Source organism: Podarcis erhardii, assembly GCF_964252035.2.
Source record: "Podarcis erhardii genome assembly, chromosome: 1".
Lineage (NCBI taxonomy): Eukaryota > Metazoa > Chordata > Lepidosauria > Squamata > Lacertidae > Podarcis > Podarcis erhardii.
In genome coordinates, this window is record NC_138497.1 from 71,614,859 (window position 1) to 71,637,718 (window position 22,860).

A 22,860-nucleotide genomic window follows, 5' to 3' on the forward strand; every position below is an offset into this window, starting at 1 on the left:
CTGCACAGGAAGTACCTTCAAGGAATGTACACCTAGAATTAAGAACCTAAAGAAATACCCCACACTGACATTTTGGCCTCAAGTACCAATTTCAAAACTGCCCGGAATTTTTTTGTTTCTTAGAATGCAATGCTGGGTACAAGGCTTCTATTAGCCAGATTAAGATGCTTTGAAGCAGAGTGTTGGTGATTTTTATTAATTTCTTACCTGCCCTTCAGCAGGCTACAACAATTTTAAAAGACAATTTTAAAATCAATTAAAACAAATAATCTGGTGCAGTGCTTGGACTAAGTCCATTGCCCCCCAAACCTGCTGCATTAGACTTGTTAGCACCTTGTGTGGCGCTGGTCCCCTCCATCCTCTTTCTGCTCAAAGGTAGCACACTGAATTCAAAATATGTGGAGCCCAAAATGTTCTGCACAAATTACTGTTTCTGTTATCAGCACCCAATAATCACACTGATCACAGCTTGATATTGCATCAGTAAACCAACATGTCCCAGGAAGGAAGGAAGCAACTGCCCTTAAGTAGGGAACAATCTTGATCATTTTGCCCCCCCCCCCACTTTTCATGTGTTCCTTCTCAGCTCGCTGCATGCATCTGATAACAGCACGTTGTTAACTTAAGAAAGCTCACCACAGTGTAGACCACTTAGGACTCTAAAAGATACCAGGATATGTTTGCCTTCTGAGTATTTTTTAGTTAACTGAGAGGCTATAGTACATATCCGCCATACCATGGCCAGTGCACTGCTGACATGTGGCTCCTGGAAGGTTGACTGAGAGGGAATATGGTTCTCAGGTCAAAAAAATATTCCACATCTCTGAGAAAAACAATGCAGATTAAAGTACACACCAGAAGAGCCAGACTAGCAGAGAATTTGTTTATTTTATTTGAAATAGTACATAGAGAAGACAACATTACTTCTAGACATTTGAGAGAGAGAGAAATGTAGATTTAGAGTTTTATCAACAATGATCTTGGAGTGATAAGTAAAACCTACAAATTATTTGCTGGAATGCATTCAGCACAAGAAGATCAGCTTCTACAACCAAAGAACATAGAAGAATACAAGATGTTCTGAATCCAACAAGCGAAATTCCAAGCATTTAACTGCAAATAATAAAAAGAATCTTACATTTATAGATTAGTTTTCTTCTGAGAGAGATTGATTTTGTCACCAAGACTGAGAGCCATTCCCTGCAAAAGAGATGAGAGATTAATGGGTACATGTCTAAATTAATTATTAACATGCAATAGAAACAATTTTCTCTCTATTTATATATCCAGCCAGAAATAGCTGTCATTCACAGTTCAAAGCAGTGTTTCTAAGGTTAGGTCTGTTTTCTAATAGAATGCTGAAATAGCTATACTGCAGGCAACCCTTGATACAGAGGGAAACCTAAATCAGCACTGGCTACTTCAATCTTTCATCAAATTAAACACTGCCAGGACAGCAGCAGTGAGTGTCATAATTAAAGGAGGAATGTATTACATAGAGAAGCTATACTGGAGGAGAGGGGAAAGGGGGTCTCAAAGGCAAGTTTAGTGGGAAAATACCCAGTAATAATTCAGGCATTATATGTCAGGCATTATAACATCATGAAGAGTGAGATGGGCAGACCTTTGTGATATTGATACAATAGAAGAAGAAGAAGAAGAAGAAGAAGAAGAAGAAGAAGAAGAAGAAGAAGAGGAGGAGGAGGAGGAGGAGGAGTAGTTTGGATTTGATATCCCGCCTTTCACTCCCTTTTTTAAGGAGTCTCAAAGTGGCTAACATTCTCCTTTCCCTTCCTCCCCCACAACAAACACTCTGTGAGGTGAGTGGGCTGAGAGACTTCAAAGAAGTGTGACTGGCCCAAGGTCACCCAGCAGCTGCATGTGGAGGAGCGGAGATGCAAACCCGGTTCCCCAGATTACAAGTCTACCACTCTTAACCACTACACCACACTGGCTCTATTCTATTCCATTCTGCTCCTGAAGTGAGAAGGGAAGATAGCTCTTAGCTCTGGAAAAGAGGTTTCCTATCCCATTCTGGCTCGTATTTTGCATACTACAAAAGATTATTGTGGTGGTTATTTTCATCAAGCAGTGTGGGCAGATAGCTTTCCATCACTGCTTTTAATACCACTGTATGCATTAAGGCAGAGATGGGGAAACTGTGCTCCCCAGAAAGACGTGGTCCTTGGAAAAGGAAGAGAGCTTGGTGGAAGAGCATCTGCTCTGCATGCAGAAAACCTCAGTACTGAAGCATCTCCAGGTGGGGCTCAGAGAGACTCCTGCCTCAATCCCTGGGGAGCCACTGCCAGTCAATGTAGACGATACTGAGCCTAAGTAGAAGGGAGATTTCTATGTTGGACTACTGCTCCCATCGGCTCTGACCATCCAGATGGTCCAGGACCATCTGGAGGTCCAGGACCATCTGGAGGGCTAGCGGTTCTCCATCCCTGCAACATGCATGTGAATCCTCCTGCAAACTGCTTTTATCTTTTTTTCCCTGGATTCCTTCCTCATTTCACAACTCCCCAGCAGAAATCTCTTTTTTTTTCCTTTTCTTTTTTTGAGGGGAGGTGGCAGTGGCATGGGGAACTGCAGTGAGGAAACTTTATTGCATAAGTGTTCTTCTGCTTGCCTAAGTTTTGGGTGCAATCTTGAGTGTTTCACCTCATTCTGAGATTTCTTAGCGATAAGATGCTCAAACTCATATCCCCCCACAGAACTAAATAGTATGTGCTGGAGGCAAAAAAGTGCCACTTCTGTCGCTGACACTGGTTCTTCCATACATAGTTGAGACATATAGGAACTTTTTTCTGTGGAAAATGCAGTTTCTATATAAAACAGCTTCTGGTGCAATGCAAGGAGCCATTGTTAGAAGTAGACTTTGTTGACATTCTAGTATGTCCATGAAGGGACTGGATACCTACTAGAATGTCAGCCAAGTCTGGTGCTCCTTGCATTGCACTTCTGAGAGTCGCCTCAGTTTCATGAGCACATTTTCCAGTAGACTGCGATGGTATTTACAGGTCCAAGAATTTCTCACACACCTAGAAAAGCATCATTTACAACAACTATTTCAGACACCTTCCTGCTAAATAGAGATTTATGTCTCAAATGTTTACTTAGAAATTCATCTGTAACTCTATTCCAGGATACGGTTGCCCACTCTACCTAGATATCCTTACACAGAAAGACATTAACCCACTTACCAATTAGATAATATTAATTTGTAAATTTCAAACTTGCAGTTTGGGAGTTGACTATTTGAGGAGACATATAAAATATAATTACCTGACTTTTTGCACGAATTCTTATGTGTCCGGTGACTGGAGCATCAGGCCCAAGATGAATGGGCTTTTCAATGCTGACATTTGCAAGGGCATCTTCTCCAAATATGGACCGTGCATACAGATTGGCTGCCATGAAGCCACAGTAACCAGAAAGTGCCTAGAAAGACAATATTTTATACACCTTTTACAAGGGCATTTTATTTATTTCTTTTTTGAAATTAACTCATCACTACACAGCATCTTAAACTACATATTTACTCACAGGCACCCCCACCCACCCACACCCCTGCGCCCCATAAGGGATTCAAGGCAGATGGTGATTATTATAATAATTCAATAATAATAAATGCATGTACTCAATGTGGAGCTAAATTACACTTTAAAAAACCCTTCAGTTTCTAAACCCAAAAGACAAAGAGAATCATATAATCGCTTGGATCCTAAGTTGATCTTCCATTTGTGCCAAATGTCCTTTCATTTGTAGCTCTTAGCAACATAACCCAAACGTCTCCCAAACCTTGGAAGAAAATTCTCCGGGGGGGGGGGGGGGATTATAGGGCTGCTGATGGAAAGGGAGGTGGGAAAGCCCCACTCCATGAATGTAACCCGATTCATTCACAGAAGGGAAGTTAGGATCCAAGCCAATGTGTCTGGGTAACAGAACAGATTTAAATTCAATGAAAGTGGTTTTATTTGTGATTTGAGATCAGAGTTATAATTTATTAGCAAAAGGTATTACCTTTTCTGGAGTAAGGCACTTCATATTAGTTGACTTTAATATATGTTGCAAATATTCATTCAGATCTATTATATTCGTATTCACAGTGACCTTGAAAAATAAATAAATACAAGGACAATCATCGTACCAAGAACCTACAGAAGTTAAATTCACTCAAGGCTGATAAGATCTATGTGGAAGGCTGTTAATCTAACATGGAAACAAGGGCTGTTCTACCTCGTAACGAGTTCAGAAGGATAAGATAATACACCCTATTCTATTTAATGTGACCAAACGAAACAAAACAGCACACATTTGCCGTATATCTGAAAGGGTCCTGCACAACTCAAAAGCCTGTATTTGAAACAAATTTCAGCCCAAGAAAAAGTGTTATGCCATGGGAGGTGCACCTGAGCCAGAGTGGTAGTTTTTCTGAAAGCAGTACAGTAGCTCAGATGCAAAGACCGGCATGCGGTGTTCTGCATGTATACTTGGGCTCTTATGCTCCTGCAAATAGCTGCATATGTTCCCTAGAAAGCTGCTTCCAAGGGACCAAAACAAACAAAGCATATCTCCCACACCTGTATGGTTTCTTAATAATATTCTATTTTAAAATGTGGATAAATAAAGGGTAGTGAGAGCTCACTTTGTTTTCCCATTCAAATTCTGCCCACATCTGACGGAACTCAGCATCAGTACAAGTAGCAGGCTGGATGTAATCCATGATGTCAATATGGATGTCACTGAGGACAACACAGTTTCTGTCACTAGCTGCTCCAGAAACATCATACACTAAAAGAGAGAGAGAGAGAGATTAGGAGAATGGAGAGCATTACATAACTTGCAACATACTTAAAGGTTGAATGAAACTCATACTCCTTCCAATTCAGAATGGAGACATCTCTTTCAAAATAGCGTTTTCCTAAAGCTAAGTTTGTAAAATAAATACAGTCACATTCTTATAAAATAGAATCAAAGAAACACACTTTTAAGACTCCTTAGTTACTGTATACTATCAGACTTGTACCCAGTATTGCTCAGTAATTCTAAGCAAACAATCAGTGCGGCTTTAAAAGGTAAGGTCCACCATCTTGATTCAAAATGGGGTTCAGCTGTATCCAAACATAAGACAAAAATCTGTTCCTTGATCTCACAAAACATCATGCAAAATTTGGTCACAGTATCTTAGAAGGTGTCCAAATGAATAGAGAAGAGACAGAAAGACAAACAATATTCCAAAATCTATAGCAGATAATACAGAATACTTACCGATATTACCAAAAATTATTCCATTCTCGGTGGAAGCAACCTTCACATTAGCCTTAATATTGGCAAAATCATGTGGAGCAAGTGTCAGAGGAGATGGTTTTTCCACAAGCTTCAGATCACCTGTTTAAAGAGAGGGTGCACAGAAGTTATCCAGGGGAAAAACTATTACCAGTAAAGCATTTTACAAAATTGTTATATCTGTAATTGTTTACCTAATGTAGCTAATTCTAGTGTGCAATTCTGCAAAGTATCACTGGTCTGGTTTACCACGAGCACATCCAATACAATATCATATTGGTTGACATGAACATACGCCTCTGCATAGACTGGATCCGAGAATCCTGTCAACTGAGTCACCTGCCAAACATAAATAGAGAGTTAGGCTGCAATCCTATCCTCACTTAAATGGGAGGAAGCCCTGTTGAAATTCAATGTGACTCACTTCTGATCAGAGAGGTATAGGATTGTGCGGTTAACGTCTTAACAAAAAGCTGGCATACATTGTTGAAAATGAAGCATCACTACTGAAAACTGCATTATTCCCTTACATTATTCTCTTCCATTTAGGTCCATAAGGAGATTTAAGATCTTCCACATCCCAAACCATTTCCGATTATTAATACCAGAACACAGCTACCCTCTCTGGCATCCATATCTTTCTGTAAACTGTACACTTGGGAGATATGTTAAATAAGACACTCTAATGAACTAATGTCATTTCTGTGTTTTGCCCAGTAAAAACAACTTATCTTGTCTGTTCCATTCTCTTCAACCACAGCAAGGCCCCCGAGTTGCACAGATTTTTCTCAAGGCTTTCATCTGCTTGTTTAAAAAAGCAGCAAGAATCCCTACAGGACTAACTGCTGTAAGAATGCAACTTACAAGACTTTTCAATACGTTTTCTAATATCACAAGCCAATGGAAGGGTAACTGAAGCATTAACTGCCTAATTGGTTTGCTGCAGGGGAAAGTGACAAGAGTATGCCAGCACTGTGTCAATTGTAATTATGGGACTAATTCAGTGCTGCACTTTGTTATTTGTTCCACTAGGGCATGCATTTCAGCTGTGCCCTATTCTGAAGGTTCACCTGACAACCCCCCAAGGGTATACTGGGGGAAAGCACTGTTGGCTCAAGTGGAAGCCTTTGTGCGGGCTTCCGATTATGGGAGTCAAAAGCTGAATCCTGCCCATTTTTTAATAATTAAAAAAACAACAACATGGAAAGTGAAAGGATTTCTTTTGCTTCAGTCCTAAGGACCGCCTGGGAAAATGGATATTTGACATCACCTTGTTGAGCTTGGATGCCAGTGGATCTGCAGCTTCTTTCCTTTGTGTGTTCCCCATAGCTGCTAGAAGACTCAGCTGAAACTGATCTTCCTTTGAGCTCATTTCATTTTTAGCAGTGAGTTGCATAAAGGAAATGGGATCATCTGGCTGAACTGTCACACTTCTCTTCTCAGACTCTTTCTGTGGTAAAGAGGAATAGGGATGAGTTGAGATATAACATACACACAAGGAACAACTCTCTGTTACCTGGGCTTTTTGTCAGAGGCCTACAAACCATTACAGTTACACGGGCAATTTTGAGCTCTCACCTTCTGCGAGAGCTTCTCTTCTTCCAGCTTAGCAGACAACATGTGAGAAAGGGACTGCCTGCACTCCTTGTTGAAGATGTCATTCATTAGCGGGGAACATTCTGAGAGGACCTTCAGGCAGAGAGAAATCCGATCCACGTCATCATCCGTTATTGGTTTCTTGGGAAGAGATGACTTTCCCAAATGGAGGATAGTAGCCATGAGCAACATCGCCTCAGCTACAAAAGACTGAAGGAGGGGAAAAGAGGAGAATATTAGGATGTGCATTTCCTTTTGAATTCCAAAAACTGAACACTCCCTCTTAAAAATAACATGCAAAACCCAATCAAAAACGGGGGACACAGATTATATCTGAAGCTGACAGCAGCAATTTGTTAGCTTGAAACTAAGTAGTACACATTCACACAAAGCGAGCTGTAAAAGCAGTGAAGGTGCCTTGAGTGTAAAGAGACTGTCCAAAAGGTGTGATCTTCAAGTAACTAAGAGAGATGGCTGTCCTCTCACCAAGTATCAGAGGCAGGAATCCCTTAAGCACAATTCAAAGAAATATAACGTACATTTTGCTTCTTTTTTTCTTGAACCAGCATCACATAACGTAATGCAATCTTGGTCAGAGTTGTGGCGAGGGAGGCTGCGACAAAGAAATCCCCATCCAGCAAAAACCCTCTCAGTGGAGGCCTACCAAAAAAGATAAAAGGGCAATTTAGAAACAGCACCCAACATTTTGCTTAGCCATGTGACCTATATGACAGACTTCAGAAACAAAAGAACTCATCTTACTGTACCTAAATGTTTTGAAATCAGGAGGCTATGTGAGAGAAGCAGAAAAGATAGCCTGAACATCTAAATCAAAGTGCACTGTGGGCTTGTAAGCTATATATGTTTAAATATTTACAATACTTTTTTATACAAAACAATATAAAAGAAGCAAAAGTTATTGTGGTGCCCTCAAGATGTTGGACTACAACTCCCAGCAGCCCCTGGCAGCAAGGTCACTGATCAGGGGTGATGTGACTTTTAGTCCAAAACATCTGGAGGGCACCACACTGGCTGCACCTGATGTAACAGACTACTTATCATCCCACCCATAATAAACCCTCAAAATACACAAGTACACAGAAAAGGGGGGGGGGGACGGTGGGAGTGAGCCACGCAGGTTGACTGATACATACTCATCTATTAAGTTACTAATTAATTTTATGAAATGATGCATTTTCAATTTTACCCTTCCACACAGAAGAACAGAATGGCCAATAATGTTCCATGTTGGATAAAAATTCCGCCCCACATTACTGGCTGGGACTGTAAGTACTTGGTGGGCTGGTTTTTTTTGGGGGGGGCGGTTATTTTTTTGTAAGCAGCTTTACCCAAGCTGCAAACAACTTTTTGCTTTGTGTCTATGCCCTGGGCCACAGCAACAAGATTTTCTTCTCTAATGACTCAGCAGGACTTGCTGCCAACGTGCAGATATCCCGTCTGAACTCAGGGTCTCCTGCCAATGATGTGCTTTCCAACTCCTGGCTGCTTGCTAAGAGAGAGAAAAAATCTCCAAGGAATTCTGTACTCTGAGTTTTGTTTCTTAAAAACTTGAAACAATATACTCGGCTCTGACCATATGGCAGTAAAGGCACACCGCCCTCTTCTGTCCAATATTCACAGGCAATAACTGCTGCAGTCTGTTCAAGCGTCATTACTGGAAAGTTGAGACGATTAGAGAGATTACAGGGACAGAAAGAATTGCATCAAGCATTATATATCATTTGGATTCTTTGTGTTCTTGCCCTTTAAGGCAGCTTTAGTCTGGCAACTGTGTTTTATACATATTTTCATATATGGCAAGTCATTACAAGCAACTCCTTTCTGGAAGGGAGAAACAAGGTATACATTTTTGTATAATAAAATGTATCACATTGGCAGACTTGTGTAAACATTGATTTATTTATTTTTAAAGATAGGTTTTTATATATAAATATTTAAATCCCACTAGTGCTCCTGCTGCTGTTGCACCATCTAAGCAGAGAAGTAGTGCAGATTTCCTTCAATTCTCTCTCCCCACAAAGTTCCTTGGACCCCATCTCCCATCTAAAAAAATTGGGGGTGGCAGCTGTAGAGTTAATGGGGAAATCAGGGGAAAATCAGCTCCGCACATCTTATGTGAGTGGACACCTCCTGCCAGATCTAAAGCCCTTGCACTCACACAATAGCACCAGTTGTAAATCATCCACTACTAACAAAGGCAAAAGCCAAATCACCTGTCTTCTTCTTTTTTGGCAGGTCTGGAACTGCTAAGAGCACTCTGTGTAGCATACGTTCCCATTTCAGTAACCAGTTTTTGGGCTGGACCCACAGTAATTTCCTCCTCAGGCTTCATCTCACCAGCTTCTTTCTTGATTTCAGATTCTACTATTGGGATCTGAAAGATTAACAATGTGACTGATAAAAAAATTAACAGCATAAACTTCAGCCTGGAAGATGGGGCTATTTTTTCTCAGATGCCCCAAAGAAAACAAATTTAGCCAATCTCCTCCTGTACGCACCTCCATATATTAATTTCTCTCCTTCCATTAAAGTACTCTCTGTTCCATTAACTATTAATGAAATGATGAATTATTTCAATACGATTAATCTTTGATTAATTTGTTCAGCAGAAACTACAAGTTGGTATTAGCATGGTATTGTTTTTCATTTGTACAGTACATCCTCAAGAAACCACCAAATGTAACCAATTTTAAAATCCTGTGGTTTTCAAAGGCTTATTTCCCCCCTGAAATGTATAAAAACAGAAAAATGTGTTTTGATTAACAATACAGACACCTACCTCTCCCAGTGATCTACGGACTTCTGTCATTACGCTCTGTATATCTTCCTTTGTGCTACAGTATTCTCCAAGGATCCAGAGGGCTCCGCGATAAATTCTAAAAAGCACAAATAAATAAATAAATCAGCCTTGCAATTTTACACAGATAATCGATTCAAACTGCACCCTCATACATTTCATGGGCACATCAGTCATTCCGGCGCAAAAGGATTAAGTAGCCTACAAAAATTATTAGTATTTGCTTAGCAGAGGCTCAGTTGTCTATTGATCTGCTTACCAGATATATGAACTGCCAAAGGTAAAGGAGACGAGTGGAAGAGCATCCTCCTCCCTCCTTCACTCTTTCAGTTACCAGTCTAGATTTATTTTCCAGTGGCAGAAAAATATTGCAGGAACAGTAGAACTCATGGGATATAAGCCACTGCTAACAAAGGCAAAAGTCTAATCACCTGTCTTTCAGGAAATTATTGTGAATGCAAGGGCTTTTATCTGGCAGAAGGCATCCATTTATGGAGGAGGCAGGAAGGTGAGAGGAAGAAGGAAAACAAAAGACATGTGAATGGGCTGTCAGAAAGGCCAGGAAGATGAAATGTTGGCACAAAACTATATATATTTACTCACAATTAAGTTACACTGGTCTACTGAACACAATGAACGTGTGAGCAGGACTGCAGCATGAGTAACCTTTTAATATCACTTCCCCTGCATGCTGAGAAAACACATACTAAAACAATTAACCTAATGAGGTTTCTCTCCCAGCAACCCAAGCTGCTTTTGAAATTTGAGGGGCAGGATTACCGAGTACAGTCGTACCTTGGAAGTCGAACGGAATCCGTTCCGGAAGTCCGTTCGACTTCCAAAACTTTCAAAAACCAAATCGTGGCTTCTGATTGGCTGCAGGAAGCTCCTGCAGCCAATCAGAAGCTGCAGAAGTCCCGTTGGATGTTCGGGTTCCAAAAGAACGTTCACAAACTGGAACAATCACTTCCAGGTTTGTAGTGTTCGGGAGCTACAAAACGTCCAAGTTCCAGGTTGTTTGGGATCCAAGGTACAACCGCATCAGTAAGGTAAAATTTGGACAGACTTCCATCGGCACAGGCATTGCAGCTTCCCATATAGAATGGTACTGTCCCTGGGGGCTCTCCTGCCCCCCACTCCAAGCCACGGTTGGGAGGTGTGGTGGAAGTAGGAGGAGAAAATCCCTGTTGTGCTAGCAGACGTCCTCACACAAGGCTTCTACTGGTGCAGCTTGTTATCTGTCAATCCCACCCAATAATTTATTTAGAAACAGTCACATGCTGCTGCAGATGTATGTAATGGAAACAGATTAATTTAACTGCCCAATCACTTCAGATTTATAAAGGCAACACAAGTAAGTCTTGTGAGAGTAAGAACACTGCATTTTTGGCAGTGTAGCAGACATACGATTTATTTTCACATCTGTTCAGAGGCACACAAAAATTTGAAGGCAATAAAATGAATCCTTATTCAGTATTTTAGCCGAAGTCCTATGCGCCCACATCGGTTTCCTTAACTCGCTTCTATTTTAACAACTTAGAGCAGGGGTCGGCAAGGTTTACCTTGCCTGGGCTGGTTCACTCCAGCGGAGATCTCTCCATGGGCCAGATCGCGAGAGCACATGCCCATGATTTCCGGCATCAGCGTCTGCGCAGACGTGATTTCCGGTGCCACAGAAGCGAGTCCCCGTGCCGTGTTGGTTTAGCGCAGCGCATGGGGACTCGCCAAGTGGGCAGCTCGTGGGCCAGTTAAACGACCCCTCTGGGCTGCTTGTAGCCCATGGGCCTTAGGTTGCCAACCCCTGACTTAGAAGCACCTAAACCTTTAAATCCAGGTGGTGAGCAGTGTCTACTTGAGGCATATGTTAAACTTACTTGACAGATTTAATACAGTGGAACACTTCCAGCATCTTCTCCACAATAAGTAGTCTGAGATTATCAAAACGCTGGATGGCTTCACGCACAAACTCCAAGACATCAGCAGCTGCAGCTTCATTATAATCACTGAGGAACTCCATCAACTAGGATAAGAATGAGCAAGTCACACAACTTGAAAGACATCAGCACCCCATTAGCCAAATCAAGAACTAGAAGTTAACAGGATTTGGATTGACTGTACATGTACAAGAGTGCTTTAGGCTCAACTATTTCTGTAAGAGACAGTGCACGGAACAAGGTGGCAGCTGGTACAATTTAACAGCCGCTTTGCATGCATAGAGGCCAATAGCTGCCCATATCATACGGAGTGATATTCAACAAATGAGTCCCTTCAGCAGAAGCCCTGTGCAAAGACGTCTGCTTGTGCAATGGGCTCCCGCCCCCCCCCCCATTCCTCCCCACGCAACTGGCTCAGGGGTTGGGGTCAGGGAACCCTTGGAACAACATGGTGGGAGAAAAGGGGGATAATTCCATCTGGCAAGCCATATTGCTTGCACTGACAGAACTATCAGAACAGCATGATATTGAATTCTTTCTAAAAACTTTAGTAAACTTTGGCCAGAAATCCTAGGGAACTCAGTGCTTTCTAACTCAATAAAGTTGTTCTGAAGCTTTTATAATTCAAAATAAAGATGACAAATTCTTGTTTAAACTTCTACAATGTTGTCTTGTTACTTTCTGGCAGTAATACAGTTTGTTCTTCCAACTACAATTCCATAAAAATAAGAACCTCTTCTCACATAACGAAATTATGAGAATTTATAACAAAGTGTGTGCTTTAACTAATAGAAAACAACAAACTGGGAACAAGAATAAACTTATAAAAGGGGGGGAACCAATCAGGACTACAAGAAAAGTAGCTGAGAAGGTAAGCAACTATTAAATATTAAACAATTATTGCAAGTTAAGTGTAACAAAATTTGTGGAACAGGAAGCAAAATGTTGAATGAGTTGCTTACCACAGGAATGACATTTGCAGCCATATCAGGGAACCGAACGCTACAGGAATGTAATGTCCGAACAAGCAATTGTCTGTATTTATCAGTATCTTCATGCTCTGTCACATTATTTGTTTTAATTACTTCTTTCTTCAAAACAATCACCAGCTAGACAAAAGCAAAGCACAAAACAACAATTACATTTTTTAAAAAAAGGTCAAAAAATTAAAGCTAAAGTATTATGTAGTTACTCAAAAGTAAGTAAAGGTAAATTAAGAGAGACTTTACTTAAACATTAACAGGTATAGGATTCAACTGTGGGGGGAAAGGAACATGTGTTTTACCTCTTCTACATTTCTGGAAGATACAAGATCGAGAGCCAACTGTAAGGTCTTCTTGCGCACTTCCAAGTCTGGTGTACTCAGAACTCTTAGTATGTCCATTACTAGATCCTGAAATAAAGTACACTTTGTTTGTAGGCATGGGCTATATCATTTCTGTGCAATGCGCTGTTTATATTTATATTTTACTTTATTTATTTAATCTCTATACCACCCTTCATCCAAGGATCACAGGGAGGATTAAGATATAAAAAAACCAAAAATGCATAACACAGTTTTAACATACAACATACATTTGGTTGTACAGCTTTGAATTTGGGAAAACTATGCCTACCTGCAGTACTCTTTCATGGGCTGGGTGATCCTTGAGTTCAATCAAGCGGTCCAACACAATGAGCTTCACATTGTTGTCACTTTCTTTAATAATAAGGTCAATATAGCACTGAGCTGCTGCCTTCAGTTAAAAGAAAAATGAAAATGCTTAAAGCATTCCAATTTGTGATATAGGAAAAGAAGTTGACAAACAAATTAGGTGCAAGAACACAAGTTTTTCTAAATCAACAGGAAATGTTACAAACTAAGGAAGATGGGCAAGCCTGCACAATAATTCTGAGCACTTGAATTGATTTGCCTGTTTGGCATTCTCTGGTAGTTGCAGTTATATTTTCCATTAAATCTTAGGCATCAGGATGAAATATGGTGTACACATTCAGAAAACAATTGTATGTATATTTCAAGTGCAAAATGCAGCTCAACCTTTGCATGAATTTCTGGGGGTGGGCAGGATGCAAATACGATGCTATACTATCTCTCAGCTGAAGAATAAGATACTGGAGTGTTCCATTACCATGGTACTTTTGGACAACATACAGTTTGAAGTGGCGTTCTTCTAACTTGGCCTGTTCCTGACTTAGTGCAACATCATGGAACTGCAAAATGGTCACTTTGTCTCTGATCACACAGTATGCTCAAAATGCTTTCTTTAAATTATAAATTGGATGATGGTTCATATTCACGTGCCAATAATCAATGAACAAAGCAGTACCTTGGTGAGACACTCCTAAACTTTACCTGCTGTTCCAATTCACAAGCCTTAAAATGCCTTAGTACCAAATGTATACTGATGTCCAAGACACTTAAAAAAATGTTTTGATGTGTCACAATACGCTGCAGTACCTTGATTGCTGTTGGTGCACTGGAAAGTGTAACTAATGTTCCTGCTGCTTCATATTTTACTGCAGGGCTCGACGATTGCAGTAAATTGTAGATACAACGAATAAACCGAGCTCTTTCTGATGGATTAGCATGGCAAACCTAAATTTGGAAATGAAAGATGCAGAAGCAATATTCTCTTGCTGAAGGAGGAATGGATTATCTCTTTTTTAAAAACAACAACAACAAAACCCTCAATTGCTTAGTTCTCTTGTTACTACACTGGTTGTCAAACACCAGAGGAAACCTGAACAAACAGACTACCCATACAAACATTAGCAGTACCAAAATAAAGAATATCACTGATACAGAAGTCTGATTCAAACAACATTTGTTTCTAAAAATACACCAGTTTGAATCTGACAAACTACAATAACTCTGATTTTGGAATATTGCTTTTTTGTCCTCTCCTCCTTGCTACAGCTTCCAAAAATCGCTTCTGTGAGTTGGGAGACCCTCGTATTCACCGTGGGTGACTACAGATGGAAATGAGTTTTATCAGGAATCACAGAATCCTATTGTGTCAGTGCAAGTGCCTTCTGATTGCACTTGCATCCAGCCTATCATCTTTCCATCCGATGATGTGGAATCTGGCACACAAAACTGCAAAGGTTGTAAAGGTCTATTGTAGACCTACTAAAATGAATGGGCATGATTCATTAGTTTCAATGGATCTACTCAGAGCAAAACCTAGCTGGAGAGAACTCTCAGTTACTAACACATTTGTTAGTCCTTAACTTCCATTTTTCCAGTGTTTGCAACAAACGAGCTGAGGCTCATTTAATTTTTTTTAGAAACAATTTCTTTCCCAATGAAAGTTGAAAATTATTTCTTTCCTGTACCTTATAGATCAGTTCCACAATAACAAGTTGTAGAATATCACCAAATGTCTGGACTTGGTCAATACAGGTACTCAAATAATCCAAAGCACGATCCTTCAGAAATAAACAAAATAATTTTCACATTTGAGTTTTGCCATTTCTCATTATAATCCAAGTACTATGTATTCATTTTTACATTTTATATCCTTTCAGTTTACCAGGGACACTCCAAATTACAGCAGGTAGTTTTATTTTTAGTCATATGTTGTCATCTTTGTACATGGATGACACTTTAATAAAATAATAGGCTCAAGAGGCTTACAATCTAGAAAAAGGCAAAAAGGAGACAACAGAAGGAAATGGAGGTGGGCAGGCCTGGAAGATAATGCGTATAATGAAGTTACACATACTTAGGCATACTGGGAGTAGGAGACAGTGCCAAAGGGATCATTGAAAACCTGTGTTTGAAGAGGAATTTGAAGAAAAAGAGAGAGATGGCATCACAAAAGGCATTCTGGGAGATGTTTCCAAGCATAAGGGGCAGGAAGGGAGAAAGGGTGCAGTTGTTTGATAAAGCAGGAAACATTTAGATAGCTTGGGGTGATAAAGCTGGATGAGTGAAGGCAAGACAGGGATATGCCTCTTAAATTACAACACAAATTCAAAGTGTTGGTGCTGACCTTTAAAGCCCTAAATGGCCTCGGTCCAGTATACCTGAAGGAGCGTCTCCACCCCCATTGCTCTACCCAGACACTGAGGTCCAGCACTGAGGGCCTTCTGGCGGTTCCCTCGTTGCAAGAAGCCAAGTTACAGGGAACCAGGCAGATGCCTTCTCGGTAGTGGCACCCGCCCTATGGAACACCCTCCCACCAGATGTCAAAGAGAAAAACAACTACCAGACTTTTAGAAGACATCTGAAGGCAGCCCTGTTTAGGGAAGCTTTTAATGTTTGACAGACTATTGTATTTTAATATTTTGTTGGAAGCCACCCAGAGTGGCTGGGGAAACCCAGCCAGATGGAAAGGGTACAAAATAATAATAATAATAATAATAATAATAATAATAATAATAAAAAAAAAAAATTCAAAACCAAGAAGGGTGGGGGGACATTTATTTTTACCTGATCAGCATGAATAAGCATCATGAAGGCATTTCTTTTGCAACTTGCATCTTTCTCATTCACCAGAAAATCATGGATCAGTTCAGGGGCATCAGGTATAAGATGCTCAAAGTTTCTTTTAAAAGAACAGAGATAAAGATTACAAATGTAACGCTCAATAATGCAATTGAATTTATACAAAAAGTAGATGTTGTAGCCTTTTGAAGAAAAGTTAAAGAACAATTGTTCTGCGCTCGCCTTTTATATTCAAAAAACAGCAAGGTACCCCAAAATAGGTAAAGTTCTTTCAATTCTTTTATCCGATGCCATTTCTGCAGGGTTACAATTATTTACCTTTCCTGTGAGCTTGTAAATATAGAAGACTACTAACAGGGTAAATCTGTAACATTGTAATTATAACTTGGCTGCAATTCCTGGGCTACGCACAAAACTCCTAACAATCACGATGGCTTCAAACCTTTCCTTATGCACTGCTTGACAAACCAAATTGAAGAGTTTCAAAACTATAATCTGCTGCAAAGAAAAAAGCCACATAGAAAGGAGTTCCGTGGACTGCAGCCTCAGTTTATTTAGCAAGCTACGAACAGTTGTGTTAAGACTTATGATTTTATTTTAGCCTGGTTTACATTAGCTTGGACCAAAAAGTAAACTTAAAATAAGTATTTCTGAAAATGAAGTTAAATGCTCCCAATTTCTCACAATGGCTCAATGCCATTTCTTAATTAATTTGAATGATAGACTGGCTCACAAGTATCCCGCATAAAAAGCTATTAAAATTATGGTCATTAACTGTTTTTCACCAGAACCCAGTGTGCTATACCCCTAGCTCTGCAGGTCTGTGTGTACTTGTAAAGGGGCTTCTGGACAGATTGGAAGACAACTGTGGCATCCCGCTTGTGCAATGGACTTCCACTCATGCAAACATTACTTTCCCTTCCTCTCCTCCCTCCTGTGTTCCTCCAAAATCTGCTGAGAGCTACAGGGAGGAGGAGAGATCACACTGCATTCATTGGTGCAACACTGGATTTCATCCATTAGGGTCAAAGAAACAGGACTACTTTCCATACTTGATTTAAGTTCAGCGCACACAAAACTGATAAAGTCCTTTCATAAGTAACACTCCCATGCAGCATGTGTGAACAGTTTAGTAAAGGCAAAATAAACCAAACCAAAAAGTATTTAGAAATATTTCTCTGCTAGAAGTAGCAACTGAATTGGGATGTAGACTCCACAATAATATAAAAACCACAACAGATATGAATTATGAATTCTTCAAGCATTTATTGAAATAAGATTTTAAGTCGGTGTTTTTAACAGGTGATGATCAAGCTTAATTTTATTTGAGCATTATATAATTACTAAATAGCTTTAATGCATTAAGAAGGGGGAAATATGAAGTGTTAAAATGATGAGCATCATTTAAGGTTGTCACCTTTCTCCCTCCCCACCAAAGATACAGCATAGCTATGTTCCTAGCCTGACAGCTGGGACTTTAGTAAATTTGCAAAAATTACCTGTAAATAGTGTAGATTGCAAGGACTGCATTCCTGCGCACATAGCTATGACGATGTTCCAGACATGCACGAATAGCTGGCATCAATGGTTCCAGCAATTCTGCTTCCTTAAGCTTGCAAAGGAAACGGAGAGTGGATCCTCTGATGAACTCGTTTGGATGTTGAAGATCCTGAAACATCAAAATCAATATGATATACGTATGTATTTGGAAATGAGGCACAATTGCATTCTGGTCTCCTTACATCAACTAAGTCTACTAAATCTGGACAAAATAAAAATCAACTAAATCTGGAGAAAGGTAAAAATAATCCAAAACTGAGTCATTTTTACAATAAAGCCACATCTTGGTCCAAAAGAACAAGACAAAAACATATTCCACTTACAAAGCAGGATACATAGCATTAGGATGGCTGATTACAAATTATGTTGATTACATATTACAATTCTATGCTGCAAGTAGAATAAATAAAAGATTAACCTTTCTGTAGGCATCACAAACAAGGATCATTTCTTGCAACAGTCTACCATCTGGAGTGGTCTTGGGAACAATCTCCCAAAATACTAAAAGCAGTTTTTTGATGGTGTGGTCCTGAAGTGGCAGCACAAACCGAATAATAGTCATCAAAAGTCCTGGCAGCTTTTCACCATTTAAAATCATTATGATTACTTTCTTCAAGGCCTCTGTCTTAGATTTCACATCTCCTTTTTCTGTTAGACAAAAGAAACTGCGTAAGTTACATTAACCACAGACTATGATAGCAGAACATTTTTTTAATGTTGTTGCATTACATACTATCATTCTGAATTTCTTGTTCTTTATCCTGCTACTGCTACATTTTATTACATGATAATCACTATAGAGATTTCTACACTTTGGCATAGTAAACCATAGCCTTTGCTAACCTGGTGCCCTCCAGATGTAAGCCCTAGCCAGTATGACCCATGCTGGCTGGTGCTGACTGGAGCTAGAATCCAAAATACCTGGAAGGCAACAATTTGGTGACGGCTTTCTTACTGTGTACTAGTCCAACCAAAAGAACACACAAATAAAGAAGGGGAAGGATTTCTGGGTAGACACTATTGGGTTTACATGTGCCTCACATTACTGACAATTCAATTTAGGCAAAATTCTTACATACAACCCCCACACAAAAGAATGCTTGAAAAGTTCCCATATGGTGGCTCCTCTATGGAGTGGCTATAACACACAAGAGTGGCATGCAATAGAACACACACACACACACACACACACACACACTTACTCAGCAATGCCCGCACTTTTGCTGCACTCCACTTTTTCAGTAGAGCTGCCACAGAGTGCAGAAGGAACTGAAATTTAACTTGTCATTCATCACTGTTTGCTCTGCAACATCCTAGTCCACTTCCCATGTTTTGCCCGTGAGACCATATGTATTTCCTCACATTAATGTGTGGTCTGTTAACCATTTTAGCTGCTACTATATGCTTAAATTAGTTTATTTCACTTTTTAAAGGCTGTTTTACAGCATTTAATGTTTAAAATATTTTCATTTCATTTTTTTCTTTCCCACCACTTCTCTGATTGCCATGGCAGCAGAACAGGCAATAGAATATTTGAAATAAATTCACATACAACTATAAAAGTATGGTCCAGAAAGCATAACATACCCAAGTCATTCTTTAAGCTCATTTCAGATGGTGGCTCCGAGTCCATTGGAACAATGATTAATGTATAGCACACATTTTCTGCAGCCGTCATTTTGTCTCTTTATCAAAGTTCTCTCAATGCAAGATTTTTTAAAAAGATGTCTCACAAACTCTGGAAAAGAATCCCAATAATGCAGTTAATTGATAACGATGCTTCTACTGTAGTCCATAAAAAGGTAAAGTACCCCTGACCATCAGGTCCAGTCGTGACCGACTCTGGGGTTGCGTGCTCATCTCGCTCAAGAGGCCGGGAGCCAGCGCTTGTCCGCAGACAGCTTCTGGGTCACGTGGCCAGCGTGACTAAACCACTTCTGGCGGACCAGAGCAGCACACGGAAACGCCGTTACCTTCCCACTCCCCACCGGAGAGCGGTCCCTATTTATCTACTCACACTTTTGAGGTGCTTTCGAACTGCTAGGTTGACAGGAGCTGGGACCGAACAACGGAAGCTCGCCCCGTCGTGGGGATTCGAACCGCCGACCTTCCGATCAGCAAGTCCTAGGCACTGTGGTTTAACCCACAGCGCCACCCGCGGCCCACTGTAGTCCATACGTTGTCATAAAAAATCCCCAAATATCTTCAAGTCTGTATTTTGTCTACTGGACTGAGGACTGCAGGACAATGTACTCTATTGAAAATAATGCAACAAATGTGCAAATATATGCAACCATATTTCAAGGGGAACAGTGCAGCCTTATATTCAGGCATAGGCAAACTCAGCCCTCCAGATGTTTTGGGATTACAACTCCCATCATCCCTGACCACTGGTCCTGTTAGCTAGGGATTATGGGAGTTGTAGTCTCAAAACATCTGGAGGGCCAAGTTTGCCTATGCCTGCTTGTATTTAACAACTCTCCTGCTGGCCACATTAATCCAGGAATGCCATACAAGTGAGGCTAGTAACTTTTGTGGGCTGATTTACAAATCTAGAATAACCTCATCAGAATGCTCACATGTACCAAAGCTGCAGTCTCATATATGTCTATTCAGCAGTAATACTGCCCCATTAGATTCAGAGGGATGTACTTCCAGGTGTGTATGAGATTGGAGCCAAAATGCAATAGAACATCTGAGTAGAAAGTGTTTTTTTAAAAAGCAGTAGCAATATACAGTATCCAGTTCTCAATTGTTATTTAGACATTCCAGATGCTTAACTACATTATTACAAACCCTTCTAGTAAAGAATACATACACAATAATGTCCTAAGAAAACATAGCTGGCTGTATAGTCACTAAAATAAGTGGATACTGTATCATCAAAATAAAGCACCAAGTGCTTTATAAATTTCAGTGCTAGAATAAAATTCATGCTTAACCTTTGACGGGTTCATGAGCACAGAGATATTATTCATTGAGCAGTCAAATGCCAAACCCCAAGTTATAGCCAGTGGAAAAACAACCTTTTGACAAAGTCCCTCACTAAAAACTCATAAATAAACTTAGCAGTCATGGAATTGGAGAAAAGGTACCCTTGCAGATGGGTAACTCCTTCAAAAATAGTAAGTGTAGGATAGGTATAGATTGTTCTCAAAATGAAATGCAGTATGAAAACACACAAGGTTCTGTAGTGTGATATTTGTTCATAAACAATCTGGAGACCAGGGCTAGCAGGAAAAGTAGCCAAGTTTGCAGTTGACACCAAATGATTCCACATGGTGGTAGCTCAAACAAGTTTTGAGGTGTAGCAAAAGAACTTCTCCAAATGCAGTGAAGGCATTTGCACAAGATGTCAAATGAGATTTAGTGTAAATAGATTTAAGGTGATATACATTAGGAGGGGGAAAAATCTAGATTCATATATAGACCAATACAGCATACATTGATGGGAAGCAACCAGACAGGGGAGCTTGAAATCATGGTGAATCGCTAATGAAAACATTGATTATGTGCATCACATCAGTAAGGGATAATTCCATGCTAGGGATTATTAGGTACGGAACTGATGACGAAGTGACCTGTGCAATAAATCCACAGTGTAGCCATCTCCAGAATACTCTGCTCAGTTCTGGTCATCCCCCGTCCCACCCACTTGAAAGTGGTCCTCACAGAGCTAGAAAAGGGGAAACAAGGCTATCAGGGAATTTAAGCAATTTCCCTACAAGATTAGGTCTAAACTTAAAAACAAAAGAAATTAATAGGATGGCATATAACAGAGACTTATAAGAGTATGCATTGCATAAAAAGAATATATATATATATATATATATATATATATATATATATATATATATATAATTTTTACGCCTTCTCCTATAACAAAGACTGACTCAGTGAAATTGATTGGTAGTGGATTCAGAATTTTAAAAGGAAAGTACTTCTTAGAGTGACCAATTGGTGAAAAAACAAATCACTCCCTCAACTGAAATCACTGGGTCAGATAGTTAAAAACAAACACACACACGTGTTATTGCAGAAAATTGTCCTCATATTTTTAACCAAGAAACACAGACCCTCTTCTATGAAACTCACGACTACATAAATGTACATGGATAGGTCAATCAGTAGTTCTCACCCATGGCCAACAAATGGAACCTCCATGTTCAAGGGCAGCGTGCTGCTCAATGCCAGCTCCTGGCAAACCACAACGGGAGAGGACTGGTGCCCTCATGTCCTGTTTGTGGGCTTCCTAGAGCACCTAGCTGGACACCAGGAGAAGCAGGATGTTGGACTAGGGGCAGGTTCTTGATCTGATCCAGGCATAGGCAAACTCTGCCCTCCAGATGTTTTGAGACTACAATTCCCATCATCCCTGACCACTGGCCTTGTAGGCTAGGGATGATGGGAGTTGTAGTCCCAAAAAACATCTGGAGGGCAGAGTTTGCCTATGCTTGACTGATCCAAGGAAGGAGGATGCCTCTGCACACCAGAGCCAAGGAAACAGCTTTCGGGGCCAAGATTCTCTGCCAAGATTCTCTTTTTTTAAGTTGAAATCAAACTTCCAACTTCTCCCATTCCCCCGGTTTTGTATTAATCTCCAGACTAAGCGACCTGGCCAAGAACTGAACCCGGGTGTTTCCAAGCCACTCGCCGCCCACCGACCCAGCAGGAAGAGGCGCCTGTGTAATCCAGGGCGAAATCCCCCCGCCCGCCCCCCGCCCCTCCGCCCTGGGCAGGCAGAGCCAGACTCGCGACCTGAGGCTCCTGGCCGACCCCCGAGTGACAAAGAGGCGCCCTTCGGCCTCCCCCATCTTGGCTCGGCGACGGCGCCCGCTCGGCATTAGGCCCAGTCGAGGGAGGTGACGCCTGAGCCTCCCGTGAGGGCGCACGTTGTTCCAGCGGGAGGCTGGAGACGACAGGGAAGGTCCTTCTCCGCCTCACGGCGACGCTGAAGGAAACTCGGCGGGCCCCGAGGCTCCGCGCCTCCCCGGCACCCCTTTCCTCGCCCGCTCGGGTGCCCCGCTGCTACTAACCTCCCGCGGCTCCGGGTCGCTTCCCCTCGCTGGCGGTTCCCGCTGCGGCCTCGGAAAACGGGCGCTGAGGCTGCGCGGCCGCCGTCTCGTCGCTTCGGTAGCGGGCCGTAGCGGGTCCTCCCCGCCTTCCTGGCTCCTCCCGGCGCCGCCGCTGCTCCTGCAGCTGACGTGGAA

The 22,860-nt window shown here is 41.0% G+C and overlaps 1 protein-coding gene across 1 annotated transcript; it reads right to left on the reverse strand.

Moving 5' to 3' along the window:
• Window positions 1-869: 869 nt before the first annotated feature.
• On the reverse strand, window positions 870-22,860 carry COPB1 (COPI coat complex subunit beta 1). The gene is made up of 22 exons (XM_081840460.1): window positions 22,687-22,860; window positions 19,238-19,388; window positions 18,069-18,298; window positions 17,590-17,759; window positions 16,076-16,190; window positions 14,977-15,069; window positions 14,099-14,236; window positions 13,257-13,376; window positions 12,926-13,033; window positions 12,603-12,749; window positions 11,581-11,726; window positions 9,689-9,785; window positions 9,123-9,283; window positions 7,428-7,548; window positions 6,871-7,098; window positions 6,563-6,742; window positions 5,487-5,631; window positions 5,275-5,394; window positions 4,652-4,797; window positions 4,027-4,116; window positions 3,289-3,444; window positions 870-1,200 (listed from the first exon to the last, which is right to left on the reverse strand). The coding sequence occupies exons 2-22, from the start codon at window positions 19,326-19,328 to the stop codon at window positions 1,141-1,143; spliced, it is 2,862 nt and encodes a 953-aa protein (XP_081696586.1). The 5' UTR covers window positions 19,329-19,388; window positions 22,687-22,860; the 3' UTR covers window positions 870-1,140.